The sequence below is a fragment of the Lygodium microphyllum genome, chromosome 11, assembly GCF_053477565.2.
Source record: "Lygodium microphyllum isolate KBCC chromosome 11, Lygodium_microphyllum_v1.1.10, whole genome shotgun sequence".
Lineage (NCBI taxonomy): Eukaryota > Viridiplantae > Streptophyta > Polypodiopsida > Schizaeales > Lygodiaceae > Lygodium > Lygodium microphyllum.
Genome location: NC_141145.1, coordinates 154,250,334 through 154,268,446, shown reverse-complemented (window position 1 = coordinate 154,268,446; position 18,113 = coordinate 154,250,334). Strand labels below are relative to the sequence as shown.

At 42.0% G+C, this 18,113-nt stretch overlaps 1 protein-coding gene across 4 annotated transcripts in view; it reads right to left on the bottom strand.

Annotated features, from left to right (window-relative positions):
• Window positions 1-15,284: 15,284 nt before the first annotated feature.
• The window catches only part of LOC148029552 (transcription regulator), a 56,709-nt gene continuing 53,880 nt past the window's right edge, over window positions 15,285-18,113 (bottom strand). For 3 of the 4 annotated variants that reach the window (XM_087688414.1, XM_087688415.1, XM_087688417.1), the window contains exon 51: window positions 15,285-15,801. In XM_087688414.1, the coding sequence (XP_087544540.1) occupies window positions 15,643-15,801 (159 nt within the window). In that variant the 3' untranslated portion in view covers window positions 15,285-15,642. The remainder of the gene's footprint in view (window positions 15,802-18,113) is intronic. The other variant, XM_087688416.1, reaches the window with a different exon arrangement.

Here is an 18,113-nt window from a genome sequence, read left to right as displayed (position 1 = left end):
CTAAACAAAGTTATTGAACATGTATTGTTTGCATTCCTAGTTCACACAAAAAGTCTAATCCCTACTATCCACAAGCAAATGGCCAAGTGGAAGCAGCTATGAAAGCTCAATTAACATTCTAACATAGATTGTCTCGTCTTCTAGATTAAAGTAGAAACTCGTGGCTATACTTTGGGATTATCATACAGCGTATAAAATGGCCACAATCCAAATACCCTACAGGTTGACTTACAAAACCCATGTGGTTATGCCAGTCAAGTTCCTTAATCAAGTCTTTGTATACCGTAGTGTAGGAATGTTGGAAAGATACAAAAGCTTGGACTGAGTGCCTTGCAAAACTTGAACAATTGATTGAAACATGACTACTCCCAACTCACTTCCTACTTATGCTAAAAAAACTTTACGAAAGACCTAGTTTGATAAACATGCCAAGTAATGATCATTTGAGAAAGGTGACCTCATGTTTCTATATCTAATTAAAGGCCATAAGCGAAAATGTAAGTTTCAAGGCCTCGAACCCTACCGCATATGTATAATCAACAAGATAGACAATGTAGAGTTAGAAACCCTAGACATGCAAAGCATTGGTCACTTCAATGGAAGTTGCATTAAACACTACTACCCTCTAGGACATTATTTGGATGAGCTACCCATGAAGGAGCCCGATGTTCCCGTACCAAGCATCATAGTGACCAAGCAAACATGGTATGAATAAATGAAGCAATGTACACAACACACCCTAAGAATGCACAACTAGTCTTCTTCCTAGAAAATTCAACATTCGAGCAGCCCCTATCAATGACCTAGGAATAGTGATGACATTATAATTCTCCTTGCTTACCTCCAAATCCTATTGATTTCCACCAAAGAGATCATAGTCAATGCGCTCATTGACAAAGGTGTTGATTACTACACCCTTCCATACTTTTATAGGCTAGAATTGGGCCAATCAACACTATAGCATGCCAACACAAAGCTACAACCCTACAAAGGCCAACCTCATTCACTATTGGGTAATTGTAAAGTACAACTAACAATGAAAACAAAGAGGATTCATGTCTCCTTTTATGTTCTAATAACAAGCAAAGAAGGAGCCGGAATCGAAATCCTATTGGGAAGCTCATTTAAATTCATCACAGAGACTACCATGTCAACTACATTGACAAGCACATGGACCTAAAATTTCCAGGTGCAAGGGACATCTCAACCTTTAGCCCTAAGAACTAACTTTAAGGCCCACCCCGAATAGGACTTCTACAATATAGCCTCAACAAAACACCCCCACAATTGCAAAGGCCCTCTTGTCAAAGTTAATCGTGCAGGCTCAAAATCAATAGCCTATCAGCACCAATGCTCACCCGGTTTAACCCCACCAAGAATCCAAATCCACTTTTCACACAAGATCCCAACCTCCACAAGCCACTACTCATTATCGGCAAACATGCAGTAAGCACCGTCTTAACCATCATAGATCTTAACCAACACCTTGCTAGGTTGCCAAGGTGCACACGGATATTATCAAGGCGGCACATACCTCCTCCAGCTTCCTAAGAAAACCATGCCAATGTGATGGTATAATTAGAGTCAATTTCCTTTCCCTAAGCACCTTAGACTTGAGAACCACACATACTCAATAGCCTTGTGGCACTACTGCAACTCAAGAGTCATAGGCTAAATCTACTAACACTTCCTTACCCACCACAATGCAATAGAACCTATCATGCTAGATGAAAAAAAGCCAAGAAGAACATGAGTGGAAAATAAGGGCTTCACTTGAGGAGTTCTTGCACAAAAAAGATCAATTAATGTCCCAATAACTAGTGCAAATCGTAGCAAAGAAAGAAGAGTCATATAAAGGAAAAGAGAATGTCTCAAAAGAGTCACTATCATCTAAGTCAATGGATTTTCTTGAGTTCATTACTCAATTAGGGAGTGTGAAAGCACAGATCAATGAGATCATTAAGGCAAAGGAAACCACAATGATAAGTCAAGATAACATACCACTCATAAGAATCGTCCAAAAGCACCCATGAACCAGCTTTAAGAGGATACTTAACAAGCAGGGTGCAAGCTTTGGAACGATTATGTGAGGATTTCAAAAGAGATAAAGCTAAAGCCTTAGCGGCAAGACAAGGCACTAAGAAACTCAAGAAGCTTATAGGAATTTTTTGGTTGCATCAGGAGAACAAGTGACATGTCTCCTCAAGGAAAAGTACTTGGAACTATAGAAGAAGAATTTTGAGATCTAACAAAAAGATAGATAAAAATTGTGCAAGAAAATCATGGACATGAACCAGCGATGGACAAAGACTTCCCTTGAGTTGAACCAAGAAAGAGCTAAGAAAAGATTACATGAAAAGAAAACATCATCAGATCATCAATAGGCAAAGGCTAATTGGAAGGCTACATATGCAGGCTACATGATATAAACCTTTGATAGCCTGATAGGAGCCGTGGGCCAAGTAGAGAATGAAACACAAAGGCTACACGAAACATCTGTGATGAAGTTCTCCAATGACCTAGGTGTAGCATTATTCAGTGAAAGTCAGCACAAAGTACATTTGGAGGCTTATAAATTTGTCATAGTCAAGCAATAAGAGCTCTTTAAAGGAGCAGCATTAATGGCATGTACCCCACACACTAATGACCCAAAGGAACTCAAGGCTCAATTAGACTTTATCTCAAACACCTTGGAAAGCATGAAGAGAATCAAGGAGATTGCCCTAATGAATGAGGAGTAGACCAAGGAAGATCTACTTTGCCATCTAAGGAAGAAATGATATGAGGAGCACAATATGAAAGTTGCAAGCCTCACACAGCCAGACGCACACCCATGTCAACCTCTCCCCTCACCTATATCCACCCAATATCATGGTGCCCCCTATGGGCATGTCCCAGCTATCAAAGTTTGATACATGTGAGTCAAAAGAGCACTCTACTAATAAAGAAGAGGAAGATTCAGAGCTAAAGGAGACCTACTCAACCAAAATGCAAACGTTGAGAGCTCAATCTCATAGAAAGCAATAAACTTCGTTCCCCCTGAGCTTTTACCATAAGAAGAGAAAGAGAGCCTAGAAGAAACTATGCAGAGATACTAAGAGAAGCAGGAGACTAGCTCTTCCTTCATGTTCAAATTCAAAGTTAATAAATGGAGTAGGTTTAGAAGGCCAATTCCCTTGTGTACATCATAGCTACTCATACAAACAACAAAATATATTACAATGAAATGGTTAGATCCCTTAGATGTCATGGCCTATCAAAAATCCTACAAAGCTCAAGGAAGCAAGGGAAGATACCTCAAGATCAAGCCCAAAGAAGTGTGGCTAGGCTTACCAAAATGGTGCTATCCCATTTGGCAAAACAAGAGGAGGGCTTAGGAAGCCTTTATTTAGTCTGGGAAAGAAAAGTGAGGAGATCCACTCTAATATCCCTACTCACGAAGACATGGCCAAGATTACTAGGAGAATGAACATGCTACATATAACTTTCCAAATATCCCTAACATCAAAGTGACTAATGCTCAAAAGACCTACTTATTCTAGCCCACTAACCTAGTGCCTTCTTTTGGCCATTTTGTAAAACAATTCAACAACTATCATGATCCTTCCTTCATCACTGGCTATAATTATCTCAAACTTCTCATCAAGCTTTTGTAACAACCAGTAACACCTTATGAAGACGGGTTGCCATCGCTAGTTTTTTGTGTCAATGCAGAAATCAATTGAGGAGTGATGGTTCACCTTCACCTCCAAGGTCTACTGCTGCCAACGTTTCCTTCTCAATTAGTAGAGGACATGGTGGACAACAAGTTGGCCATGTGCATGCATCCCTTCTGCACAGAGTCATCACTCCAACTACATGAATTTGTCAAAGAATATATAGCACACTAACCCTCATCACTACACCTAGGACAACACCTTAGCCCACTCCCCATGTTATAACCTCAAGGAACATCAAGGGCAAGACATCTACAGCTTGCTCAATGACATTTCACCTTGAGAACAACACAACACCACAACCTCTCACCAAATGGGTCCTTAAGTGTGGGACAAAGATCCAAGCTTGCTTGGAATTTGACTCAACTCCCAGTTGCACCTACATGTGCATAAACCATTGTGTGTACAAATAAGGTTGACACCCCCATAGGTGGAACACAAGTGACTTAACTGGTATAGTGAAGCTTGTCAACATTGATGGCTTGTAAGCATCATGATCCCTCGAGCATCATCCATCACTACTCCTTCCCGCTTCAAGACAACCTACCTAGCATCAATTTTTTTGACACCACTACACTCTGAGCCTACTTCTAAGTTCTTATGTAACAACACACCATCCTTCCCTACCAGGATCTCTGGTCAAATATCCCAAACCCTCTTGCCATTAGCAACGCCATACCTTTGGCGTAAGTGCCATGGGACTGGCACTCATCTAGAAGGGGGGATGATGTTAATTCCAAATTGAAAAAGAAATGATTTTCTAATAGCTTATGTTATTATTTTATTGAGAGTCGGGCTCCTACCCATGCAAATTGTAACAATCAATTGATACTTTGAAGTCATCATTCGCATTTAGTCAATTTCTGGTTAAAACTATGAGAAAAGGCTATTCATGTGTGTGTCCAAACTTTGACTTCTTGATTTCTTGCAACTATTTCCTACTTGAGTGAAGGAGAGTGAGTTGAGAGCTTGTGAGAGAGTGAGGGACATGTAGTGTGAAGCTTTTGGCATGCTATTTTCTCTTCTCCATCCTGCCATGGTGAGTGGCTTCATGAGCAAGAGTGTAAGAGGGTGAGAGATGTGTAGTGAGAAATCGTCTTCTTTTCTTCTCCTTGAGCTTATTGTAGGTATCCCTTCTTCATCACAGTGATAAGGAAGCGACACTGAAGGCAAAGGAGCATACGCTTAGATCAAGAACGAGGCAAACTAATATATAAACTATAATGGAGGAGGTAAATATAGTGTGTTCTCGCATCTCATATGGATCCCTCGTGTGAGTAGGCTAGGTGAGAGCCACTTGTAGGTTGCATACATCGAACTCTTAAAATAATAAGAGTGTGTTCAATGCAGCATCAATCTCGTAGAGAATGACACTTACCTATGAGGATATTGATCTCCATTCCCTTCATGGTATAAGGTTTATATTTCTATTGAAGGTTTGATCGACTATAGCATTAGTAGGGCATAAGGTTTGGGCTTGTTTTACAACTTCATGACTTGAGACGATAATCGACACATCCTCTTCCATGAGCTCAACCTCTTTCATGACTAGTCATCCCTCATTAAAACCTCCTTAAAGCTTTGCTAGTCTCACCGTAGCATTAAACTTGGTTTCATTGAAGTCCATCATGACCTCTAGCTTCCATTGTTTGTGAGTGAGAGTGAGAGAAACGAAAGAGTTATGTATGCATGTGCATGTGTTCATTTTGATAGTCATTTTGATTGTTGGAATGTATTGCAATAATCGAATGTTGAGGTTGTCATGGCAAATTATCCATTGCTACACTTCTTGATCACATATAGCAATAATTCGACTCCGTTACACGTGACATACCTTCTACTCATCCACTTGTGATATTTTCTCCACTCAATCACGTGGGGTGTTCCTTAGTGGTCAAGCACACACCTTTAGGTGTAGATCACCTTTATGTCCACTCAAATACATTAAGCAAGCAAGCACTCGACCACATGTGAGCATTAGACTACATCGTTGCACTCAACTACAATCACACATACTCAATTGCCATGCTTCTCTTTGAAAGGGAAGTGGAACCAGTACAACATGTACACACGTACAACAAGATGAGGAAAAATACATCAGCTTATCCAATGCCCATCAATCTCCTGAGGAAGGCAAAGCGCTCAGTAGTGAGGCTCTTCGTGAGCAAGTCTACAGGATACTACTCAATCGGAATCTTGACAAGGTCAATAGACTTGTCCTCAACGACCTCACGAATGAAGTGATACCTCATCTCAATATGTTTCGTCTTTGCATGGAAGATTGAACTCTTGGCCAATTGAATAGCACTCATGGAATCCGAATGCAGTGTAGGCATAGCATCTGTCATACCAAGGTCAGCAATCAAACGGTCTAACCAGATAGCTTCCTTGCAAGCCTCTGTGGCTGCAATATACTCGGCCTCTGTAGTAGAAACGGTCGTACACTTCTACGCCCTGGACATCCAAGAGATAGCCCCTCCAGCATAAATGAACACGTAGCCAGAAGTGGACTTCCTACTATCTGCATATCCTGCATAATCAGAGTCAATGTCCCCCATGACTCGTGTATCCTAACTGCCATAACAAAGACACATATCTGTTGTGCCCTTCAGGTACCTCATGATACCCTTTACGGCATCCCAATGTTTCTTGCTAGGTGTAGCCATATAACGTGCCACATCCCCAACTGCAAAAGCAATATCTAGACGGGTGGCTATCATGGCATACATAAGACTGCCCATGGCTGATGCATAGGGAATCTTGGCCATGTCGGCCCTGTGCTCATCTGTCTACAGACAATCAGCCTATGAAACCTTCACATGAGAAGATAATGGACAGCCAATAGGCTTAACATCCTACATGCGAAAACGCTTAAGGTCTTTATGAATGTACTCCCTCTGTGAGACAGATAGAGTAGTCCCTGAGATCTATCGCATGTAATGCGCATACCAAGTATATAAGAGGCATGTCCCAGATCTTTCATTTCAAAGATCTTCTTGAGCTGAGCCTTAAGAGCATCTAGCTCCTCATGAGCTGTCCCTACTAAAAGCATGTCATCCACGTAGAGTACCAAAATCAGTAAAGAACCGTCACGGGCTTTCTTCATGTACAAGCACGGATCCATAGCACTGCGACTGTAGCCCTGTGACTGCATGAATGTATCATGCTTATGGTACCATTCCCTAGGTGCCTACTTCAAGCCATATAGACTCTTCTTTAGCTTACATACTAGGTGTTCCCTACCAAGGTCTACAAAGCCCTTAGGATGCTCCATGTAAATCTCATCATGCAAGTCCCCATGTAGAAAAGTTGTCTTGGCATCCATCTGGTACAAGTCCAGGTCAAGCTGTGCAACCAAGGCCAAGACTAAGCATAGGGTGGTCATCTTGACCACAAGAGAAAAGACTTCATCAAAGTCAATACCATGCTCTTACTTTAAACCCTTAGCAACCAATCGAACCTTGTATGCCGGCTTGGGATGTCCAGGGGTACCTTTTAGCTTGTACACCCACTTGCATGGCAAAGCCTTGTTACCTTGAGGCAAGGAAACCAAATCCCAAGTCTGATTCTTATGTAATGAGTCAAGTTCAGACTGCATAGCCCTCTCCCAAGAGTGACAATCACCCCTGTGCATAGCCTCATCATAAGTGAGAGTCTCACCTACATCTGTAACCAGTACATAATCCATAGAGAGCGAAAACGGTTAGGAGGTCGTCTATCTCTAGTAGAATGCCTCTACCCAAGCTCTGTTGCCTGACCGACATCTTGTCTAACATCAGCATATCTAACATCTAGGCCATGAGCATCAAGGTGATGCTGCACACTGTCTAACTGGCCATGGAGCGGGCTGAACGGGAGCAGGTGGCTCCTCTCGAAAGATAACTCGACGTAACTCAACCACTTTCTCAGGCTACATATGCATTTTGTCCTCACGAAAGATGACATCATGGCTGTGGATCACATTTCACGCCTGCGGATCCCGTAGACGATAACCCATCTCTTCTGCATCTCCATAGCCAATAAAAATGCATTTGACACTTTTAGGATCCAGCTTATTGTGTTTCTCCTTGGGCACATAGCAAAATGTCTCACATCCAAAGACACACAAATGATCATAAGAGGGGGGTATACCTGCCCATACCTCCTCTGCAACCTAAAAGTCAATGACACTGCTAGGCGACCTATTAATGAGATGCACTGCAGTAGTAACTGCCTCAGCCCAAAAGTACTGTGGTAAGCCAGCCTGGCTAAGCATGCTATGGATCCTTTCCTGAATGGTCCTATTCATGCACTCAGCCATACCATTCTGGGGTGGATTGTAAGGGGCGGTCAATTGACGCTTAATACCCCGCTCATCACAAAATTGCTCAAAAGCATGTGATACATACTCACCCCCATTATCTGACCTTAGGCATTTGAGCCTTTTCCCCAGACTGGTTCTCTACCAATGCAAGTCAACGCTGAAATGTGTCTAAGACATCGGATTTTCTCTTTATGGGATAAGCCCAAACCTTACGTGAGTAATCATCTATGAAAGTAACAAAGTACTTTGCCCCACCAAGTGACTGACAGGGCATAGGCCCACATACATTTGAGTGCACAAGAGCCAAGGGCTCATCCATGCGTTTCTTACCATACTTTTATACGTATTTCTAGCCTGCTTGCCATACAAACAATGATCACGGAATCAAAATGTGAAGAGTCGAAAGGCGGAAGATATTGCAAAGCACAGAGCATTTTCATTCCTTTAAGAGACATGCCCCAAACGAGCATGCCAAAGGGATACATGGGGAATAGAACCCATAGACAAAACATAATCCAATGTAGCTCCTGATACAAGTAAGGGATAAAGGCTGCCAGACTTGGCATCTCTTGCAAGTACAAGCCTGCCACAAGTAATCTTCCATATAGAGTCTCCAAAAGACACAAAATACCCTGCATCATTGAGCTATCCAGCTGACATAAAGCTGCGAGTCAACGTAGGTACATGGCATACATCATGCAAAACAAAAGAAGTGCCAGAAGGAAACTGCAATCTAACATCTCCAATGCCCACAATGTCAAGAGACCTGTCATCACCAAGGCGCACAGAAACCAGACATGGTACAATAAGTATAAAACCAATCTCTACAGGGTGTCACATGAAAGGACGCACCCGAATCCAAGATCCAGTACTGCGCATACATAGAATGTATCTCAGAAGTCTGTAAGGCATCACATGAAGAAGCTGCAAGTATGTAATCATCATCTGAATCAGTGGCCTGCATAACATTAACCTCTTCTATCTTCACACTGCACTTTGCAGGTACATACTGCGCTCAAAAGACTTTTCCTGCACTTTTTCTTTTCCCTTTTCCTTGCGCTTATCATCACGCATTTTATGGCACTATGGCCTAATATGTCCTACTTTCCCACAATAATGACAGACAAGATCATACTTCCGTCCACGGGACTTACTGCGACCATGTAATTTGGACCTGGACTTCTGAGAGTCCTTGCCCTTATGATCATTATCATGCCTGCCATGTCTACTATCTCTAACGATCAATGCATGTGAAGAGCGATAAGCATCATTGTTTCTCCTGTTGATTTCCTTAGTCAATAAAGCACTCTCAGCATCTTTAATTTTCAACCCATCAAGCTTGTTCATGCATATAGCAATACGGAAGACATCCCATGATTCAGGCAAGGTGCCAAGCAAAAACAATGGGTACAAGTTGTCTTTGAACTCAATACCATGTGACAACAGACTTTTCATGATAGAATGAAACTGGCTGAAATGAGATGAAAGGGAGGTTCCCTCCTTCATGGAAGGTCCATTAGCTGCTTAAGCCAATACATCTGTGACGCAGGACTCTGCTGCGCATAGAGCTCCTAAATCTTCTCCCATAAATCCCATGTACTCTGATTCTCATCTTCAACAACATTATGATGGACCTCTTGTGAGAGTGACAAAATAATGGTAGACTTCCATAGCTCATCAACTTCCATCCAAACATCATCATCCATATCCTCAAGTTTAACACCCTTGAAACGTAAGGGTTTAATCTACAATTTCTGCACCAAAACCTACCATATTTGGGACTTTCAATACCCATAGTTGGTACCATCCAACTTGGCAATGTTAAAGAGAGCTATATCTTTCAGATGACCAGTCATACTGTCCCAAATCAAAGCAAAAAAGAAAAATTTCATGTTACTGTAATTAGCAGAAAATGCACTAAAACCACGGCTAAAACTATCTAAAAGAGTGGATTTCACCAAGAGAAGCACATGTCCACCAAATATGACTAAGATAACATCAAATAGTAAGCATTACCCTCATAGAAGTGCTCAAAATATGCAGATTTCAGCTTGCTGTAATAAATGATAGCAGTATGTAAAACTGTCCCAAAACGAAGCAATCACTGATACATATGTCACTGAAACTATCAGGTAGCAAGATACATCCAATAGTGAGTTTCCAGGGGCAAGAAGATACCAAAAACCAATCACCTCTCAGGCAAGAGACATCTCATAGGTCTAGAAGTCATACATGTAATGGATCTCGGGGTAAGAGAAGAGACCAAGCACAAGCACAACTGATAGAGCAAGAAGCTCAATACATAACCATCCAAGATGCATATAAAACTGACAAACCTGTGATAGAGATAGGTGACTGCCCCAATAGGCATATCAAATCAGCCCACTACAGACAAACTGCAGACATAAAGCTCTCAAGAGAGCAAATGCATGTAATTGTCCCACAAGCTCAAGCTCATCTGTAAATAAGACTCTGTGTATATCCGAATATACCAAGAGGCTCCCACTGGAAGTGAAGACAGATGCAAAGAGAGCAAGCAATGCTCTAATACATCAAATACATAGCATCAAACATGCCAAATCCCAGTAGGGTACATCCGGAGCATAAATCCCAAGCTATCTCAGACCCGTAAAGCATAAGCCTGAAAGTATTCAAAGAGCATGTAACTGACAACCAAATGTAATGCCCAGTAGATCCAAAATGCTCAAATATATTTGAAGATGAAGCTCCAAGTAACTTCAAGCATGGGCAAACCAAGTGGCATCCATATCTGACCAAAGCATAAATGCAAGAGGCCTAAATGTCAAGCAGTGACAATAGGTATAGACCGGTCCAAAGCATGCCAACTGAAGCCAAATGCCAGTGAAGGACAACCAAGTCGGAGCCCAATCCAAGCTCAAAAGCATTCTGGAACCAAGAAGAAGCATTTGACAACCTCTAAATACATCGTTGTGATCTTTCAAACCTCCAGTAAGCACCCTGTATCCATGAACCAATGCATACACCAAGTAAATAAGCTTCATCCCACTATATTACAACAAGTAATTTACTATTAAATGAAGCTCAAACGGTGCTCGAAACTACTCCAAATCAATTCCAAAGCATAGACATAGCATCCCATAACATCCGAGCATCATTGGGCATCAATAGGCATCAAACAGGCAATGCCAAGAAGCATCAAACAGTAAATGTCAAGTGCTGCCATATTTTGACAGTCCTGGGACTGTGTATACAGTAAAGGGGTAAAGGGGGAAGCACTCGAATCGATCACCGGGAGTCAAGCACTAATGTCGGGGAGTCAAGAAATGCTCAAAAAGATTGCCAAGAGTGCCAGGAAGCCGAGGAGAAGCAGGGAAATGCCAGGAGCAAGTCAGCCTAGCCCCCTAAAAATGCGCCAAAAATTGTGCCGACTGTTCCTGGGGGCTGGAAGGTCTTCTATAGGCCTTGGGGGCACTTGGCAATGTCAAGGGGGCTCCAATGCAGCCCAAGAAGAAGCCAATGAAGGTCCGCAAGCTCGGGAAGGAGGCGGGAGATCAAAACATACCTTCACATGAAGGTGCCATGGCTGCCATTGAAGCTCGGGTTGAAGCTCTTCAAATCCAGGCTGAAGAAAATGTCGGACAAGCTCCAATGCCTTTGCTCTGATACCAACTCCAACCACCACAATGTGTGGCCGGGCCTTCCTTTAATCAAACTGTCACTAAAAGAATAAAGAATAAGTGACTGTGACAGGCGCCGCCACCTGCAATGTGCAGTGGCAGGTACTGTCAGTGCTAGGCGGAGGCGCCTTTACCCCCAACACTCTTCATGCATAACCCACTCGATACTTGCATACGGTTTGCTTAACCACTTTGCAATTGTGTCTGCTCAACCACCTAGCCATCATAGTAGCTCAACCACATGCTCACCATTGCACTTGACTAGTCGATCACTTAGGTGCACCTAGGCCATATGATTACTAACCATTGTAACTACACATGATGTAACTAGTAAGGATACTTGATTACTAGAGGACATGCACCACCTTAACCACTTTTTACCATAATACTACACTCAATCACACAGGCATATAGGTCACTTGGCTGCTTATACATTAGACCATTAGATTACTAAGACACCACTTCACTAACTTAGGAGGGCACTCGATTACCAATAGGCACACATTTAGGCTTCATCAACCACTAGTAACATGTCACCTTAAGCACTAACCACTCTTCCACTCAACCACTTCTAGATCAGTTGATCACTTCGACACTTTCACAAGGCACTTAATTACATAGCACAAGAAGCACTCAAACACTTTGCTTCAACACACTAGGTTTAGCGCACTCCATTGGACTCCAAATTTGTGACATAGTTAGCCAGGAATCCTAAATGAACACTAATTCCACTTAGGGCACACCCCTACACTAGGAGGCACTTCACCATGTAGGTGCACATAGGTCATTTGGCACAAATAGAGGCACATTACCTTAGGATAAGGCACTCAACCTCAACAGTTCTCCTAGGACACACTCTACACACAAGCATATCTCTAGAAGAATATAAGGACAGCATAGATACGCACATATCGATGGTCAACTCCAAGTGCACTTAGTCATGTAATAAGAGTACCTTCAACACATACAAATCACCTCACACCTAGGATTTTCTCACAAAACCTACAGGCACATACACTTGCAACAACCCTAGGCTAGGTCACATCCACCATTTGCACACACACTCAAGGCATAAGGGTAACGGTCATTCTTGCACGTAGGGCAACATTAGGGTCCAATCACATAAGATCTAGGCACAACCGGCCTAACCTTGGGTCCAAGCATGCACCCCATAACCTTAGGATAGGTCCCATTGCCCACACCATCCGCTAAGAATATAGCTCGTCCTTGGGCACCCAAGTCACATCTCCTAAACATTTTATCCGTGGGTGCATTCAAATCAATCCTACATAGCTTTCTACCATGCCCCCTTAGTCTAGAAGTTGAACACGTGTGCAAGTGCACATTATCATAGGCCACATCACCCTAGGTATTTCACATCACAAGCTCACCCTCATATGAGATATGAAGAACTAGACAACGTCCGGAATTTCCACCCAGGTTGGGCATTCACGCCTAATGCAATGCAATCTTTACCAATCTCCACTAGTAAACGAGATCCAGCCCCCAATAAATAGTACACACTCTGCGCTAAGGCTTTCTCCATTGCCTCCTAACTCCAAAAAGCCCTTTTCCACCATGGTCAATTTGACCCACAACACCCTTAGACTCAAGAATGCTATTCAACCATTCTCGAAGGCGACCTCGATCGCCTTCGAAGGTTTGCTAGTGAAAAAGGCCCGCATTGCTTTGATACTAAACCTCACAACATTTTTGCATACCTTATTGGCATCCAATATGACAACTATGTAAACTCTTATATGCATGCATCATGCTTTTATCGTGTGATGTCCATCAGTATACATATTGATCACATGTCCGTGTGTTTATCTATGTGAATCTACTCCTATTTAATCAACTTATTGATGCTTACCTCCCTTACATTGAGTTGGATGAACAAATGAGTGCATTTGATGTGTATATCTCATCTTGAATTAAATTAAATGAGTGCGTCGACATTGGTGCTATAAACATAAGCTACCAACTATATAGCTTGAACTAAAAGAGAACTAGTAAGCGCATTGACATTTAAGCTGTCAGTACGACTGTGCTCAACATTAAGACCTAGTTGGATAATCTTGCAATTCACTAGTTCATCCCATATATAGTGACCACACTGACTCAAGCATAATGATACAACTCAAATTGTATCAATTCATTGCCTTCCTTTATTTCAAGGATTGTATAGGCTTGTGGTCTATGCAAGTGGTAGATTGGCTTGGTACATGGCTAAAATTTTTAATTTTCCTATCCACATTGGATTTATTTGCACAAATGTCCTTAGAGCAAATCGAGATATATTCAAATGGTTGTCATGGGAAATGCTTGTAGCCAGATATCCGTGCAATTTGTCTTGTAGATAATGCGCTCAAATGATGACTATTTCCATACCATGGGTACTTTTCTCGCAACCAACCCTAGATACTTAATTACTAACAATTTAGAGAGCAAAATTGCATTGCTGGAGTGCTAGCAACTCTCTATAATGCATCTCATTATGTCAATATACATTTCCTAGGTTGGCATACCAAGTGTGGCCAATCACACTCTCTTACTCCAAGTCTTCTCACATGCTTCTCAAGCTCACATTATCTTTGATTACTTAGGACTCACCTTAAAAAAACCCCAATCCCTTCTCTACACTCCCATTGCTCTAGTTTCATTACAATCACCCCAATTTTAAGATGCATGAAACCGCCATCACTCCAAGACGTAGATGTGATGGGGGCTTGGGTTTGGCATCGTATGGCACCCAAGGGCCACAACTTGAGCGAGGATCTAAGACAACGCCCCAAGAGATCAAGGCAGCATCAACAAAATTAGCACATTGGCAAATAATTGCTCTTTTTTTTTTTAGAATGACTTTTACACATCACTAGTGTGAGGCAGATTTGATTGCTTTCGTATAACAAACAAGAACCTCTAGGCATTGGCTCTACTACACCTTGCAAGGAAAAGATGTCATGCATTATGTATATAAATACTTAAAAGGACTTGAACATTGCGACCTAGGAAATCTTGGCATTGAGGAAGAGCAACGTTTCCATGACACAAGGCCATCCATCATCCTCCACAAGGAGGATTGAAGGGGAGCATAATATGTGTGCACTTTTTCTTGGCAATTTCACTCATTTTAACTTTCCTCACTCTAAAAGAGGCATCTAGAATGTTCATAGTAAAACAGACCTGCATAAACCTTTTTCAACGAGTTGGTTCTCTATAGAGGTGGTTTCGTCTCTAAATTTGTTCGTAGTTCATTAGGGGTGCAAATTCAACCATCTCTATTAAACAGCACACTTTTGCATCTGAATGCAAGCTGGACTGATGATATCCATCCTTCCTGCCCCGCGGGCATCCTTCTCTAACTTTGAGTACCGAGTATATGCCTCTCCACTGGATTCAAAAGGACTAAATATGGAACTAGTAGTGAGCTTGTGTATCACATGTGATTGATCGCCTTTCTTCTCATAAGCTCGCATATTCAACAGCCCAAAATGCCCTTTCAGACCAAAACGGGCTTCCTTGCCGATACATCCAATGACCCTCCCTCCCGTCTCCATGAAAATTCACCAACATTTCATATCGACTCATGATGTGTGGAGTTTCCAACTCTTCCAAAGGTTCCAAATTCATCTTTTAGAGTGGCAAGACATGCGACGTCTAAAATGACCATATGCAGATTTAAGTTTACAACTTGCTTTACGTGTCTCCGCTTCTTTTCAAAAAATGGTAATTCCATACATTAAAACTCCATAAAGTCTAGTATACATTTAGTTAGTATTACCAGAAACCATCAGCATTACATTGCATCTTGGCTTTTATTCCTTGGTTTCCATTGGCGGTACTCCAACACCACACCCGACGCATGGGAACAATCGATTCCCCCATAAGCACTAAATTCAATAGGTGCAATCAATCATTTGCCATGATTACTGGTTTGCCTTACAGGAGCAGCGCCTGGACATTACGCCTTCATGCCATCGCCTGCCATGGTTGACGTAAGATCATCCTCAATGGGCTTCAATGGAGGTCCCATACAAGATCTTGCAACAGACTCAAAAAGCTTCTCAATCTCTGGTGCACATCGCGTGAATCCATGACTCCAGAAGTTGTAGCGAGGGTTCTACAGAAAAACAATAGTATTTTATTAGGTGTGCCAACCAATGCACACGTGAAAGTGTGGTCTTGCCACCAAAACGGATGCATGCATATACATACTGTATGTATGGACTCTAACACCAGCCAGCCGCAGTGGCATTAGTTTAAACAGCATGGCTACAACACAGAGACAACACCCACACTCCAGGCCCCCCGGCAGCCCCACCCCCCACCCCAAAAAAAAAAGAAACCCACCCACAACTAAAACAAGCAAATCAAAAGACATTTCAAATAAGAATCTAACTGCCAAACAAAAAAGCTCAGCGAAGCTTTAATTGGGACACACCGACAATCAACAAGACTGAGCAACCCTAAATAAAATTAGCATGGACATCAGGAAACTTTGTGAGCAGGTAAGCCACCTCGGAAATCAAGGTTTTGCATATTTTATAACGAGCTTCACATGATGATTTCTAATCAGTCGTGCACAGGTTGTCAAAAAGTAGACTTTTGAACCAAGCTTCACAACATGATCTCAAGATGGGAAATGTATGAAGTATCAACTAATAACTGCATGGAGACTGATCATATATAGAATGTAAAATAGGAGACCCATGCATAGAGCACAAGACATGTATCTATGGCCAGATTTTCTTGAATAACTGCTTGCAGCACCATCCACAAACATATACAAGGACGTCATGCATTCCTCACAATGTCTGTCGAACTCCCGCCTCATTCTTGTGTGGAAACTTTCAGAGGACCATTCACCTGTGCAGAATTTTAAAGACTTTTTCCCAACACTAGGCATTCTCAGACGGCCCAAGGCAAGGAGGGATGCAGGACAGAGAAGAGAGGTGTGTGGGTGTGACCATGCCTGGATGCCTCTGCCCAAAACAAGGTTCTGTTTAACTAGCTACGTACAAGAATTCTAGTTCACAGGAGGTCATCTCTCGGTACTCATACAAGTCATCTCTTTTTATATAAGAGGCATTCCCAATGTGTGTTATGTTAAATAGCCTGGAAAACCTAATAGAACTGGAGCTGTAATGCTATAAAAGCCCAGGCATTGGTTGTAAGGAGAAATGAATACATCATGCTCCAAGATATTGTGGAAGATTCCACTGGCTTACACAGCTTGAACTCTCAACCAAAGCTGTTTAGATATTTGAAGGCTGTGGAGCTCAGATTTTCAGTAGGCTTTGGAATGATAACATTCACACTTTGAATGCCACTTTGAATCAGAGATAATTGCAGTAACAAGGCCGACACAAATGTTAAGTTGTTTATCAAGCTTGGAGTTCTCTCTTTTCTTTTCCTATCAAATTCCTCTTTTTCGTTTCTCTCTTATTTTCCCTCTTCTACCACTTTGGACATAACCATGGTCCATGATGCCATCAACCTTGGTTTTATTAACCAGTTCTCTAAAACCAGCCGTCCTTCTTGGAAAGGGTGGTAATTTCCTAATTAAGCACTTAATTATTACAACAATCAGCAAATGAACATAACTTGAAATGCACAAATTACCTTAATAATCTTGGACATCGGACACATTGTTGGCCCCAAAACTGGTGCCCCTTTCGGTATTTCTTTAGCTTGATTGCTAATGGAATGAGTACAAACCGAGATTCACAATCTCCCTTGCTATATTCCAAAAGCCCCTTGCTATAGCAACAATCAACAATCAATTCGGGCCAATTGCCCCTTGATTCTTCACCCAAGATTTGCACAAAGTGAACCACCAACTAGCCAAATGCTGCCCCAATTTACAATGAATGGGTTGGCATCTAAATTCCCTAACAATTACACAAATTTCAGGTGCTGAATTTAGTGAACGATGCCTTCATCAATTGGCACGGGTCCTAAGGTGGCTATCAAATCCTAATTCCTAGAGATATTTAGGGTTTACAATAGAAATCTCTATATTGTCCACCAAATTTGACTGAAATCTGATCCAAAATGTTGAGAAATGTTGAGAATGACTAAGCACAAGCTGGAAAAGGTGAGACAATGCCAAAAGAGAGATTTTTCTGATTTTCCCACGAGAAAGGCCTGAAATCTGATTGTTGCCAGTACCAGACAGCATTAAACACTGTGGCCAGCTGCCAGGAGGCCTCAAACTGAGGTCGTCTGCCTCAACTGTCGCCAACTCCTGAAGGTCCCAAAATTGTTGTCGCCTGCATCACATGGCTTGATTCTTGCTGGTCCAACCTCCAAAAGGTCCTCCACAACAGAAAAACTCAGACCAGCAACCTGTTCTCTCTCTTTTCCTCAACTTGAATGAACCACTCTCTTCAACCTCCAAAAACGTTTTTTCAGTCTTGCATGGGCATTTTT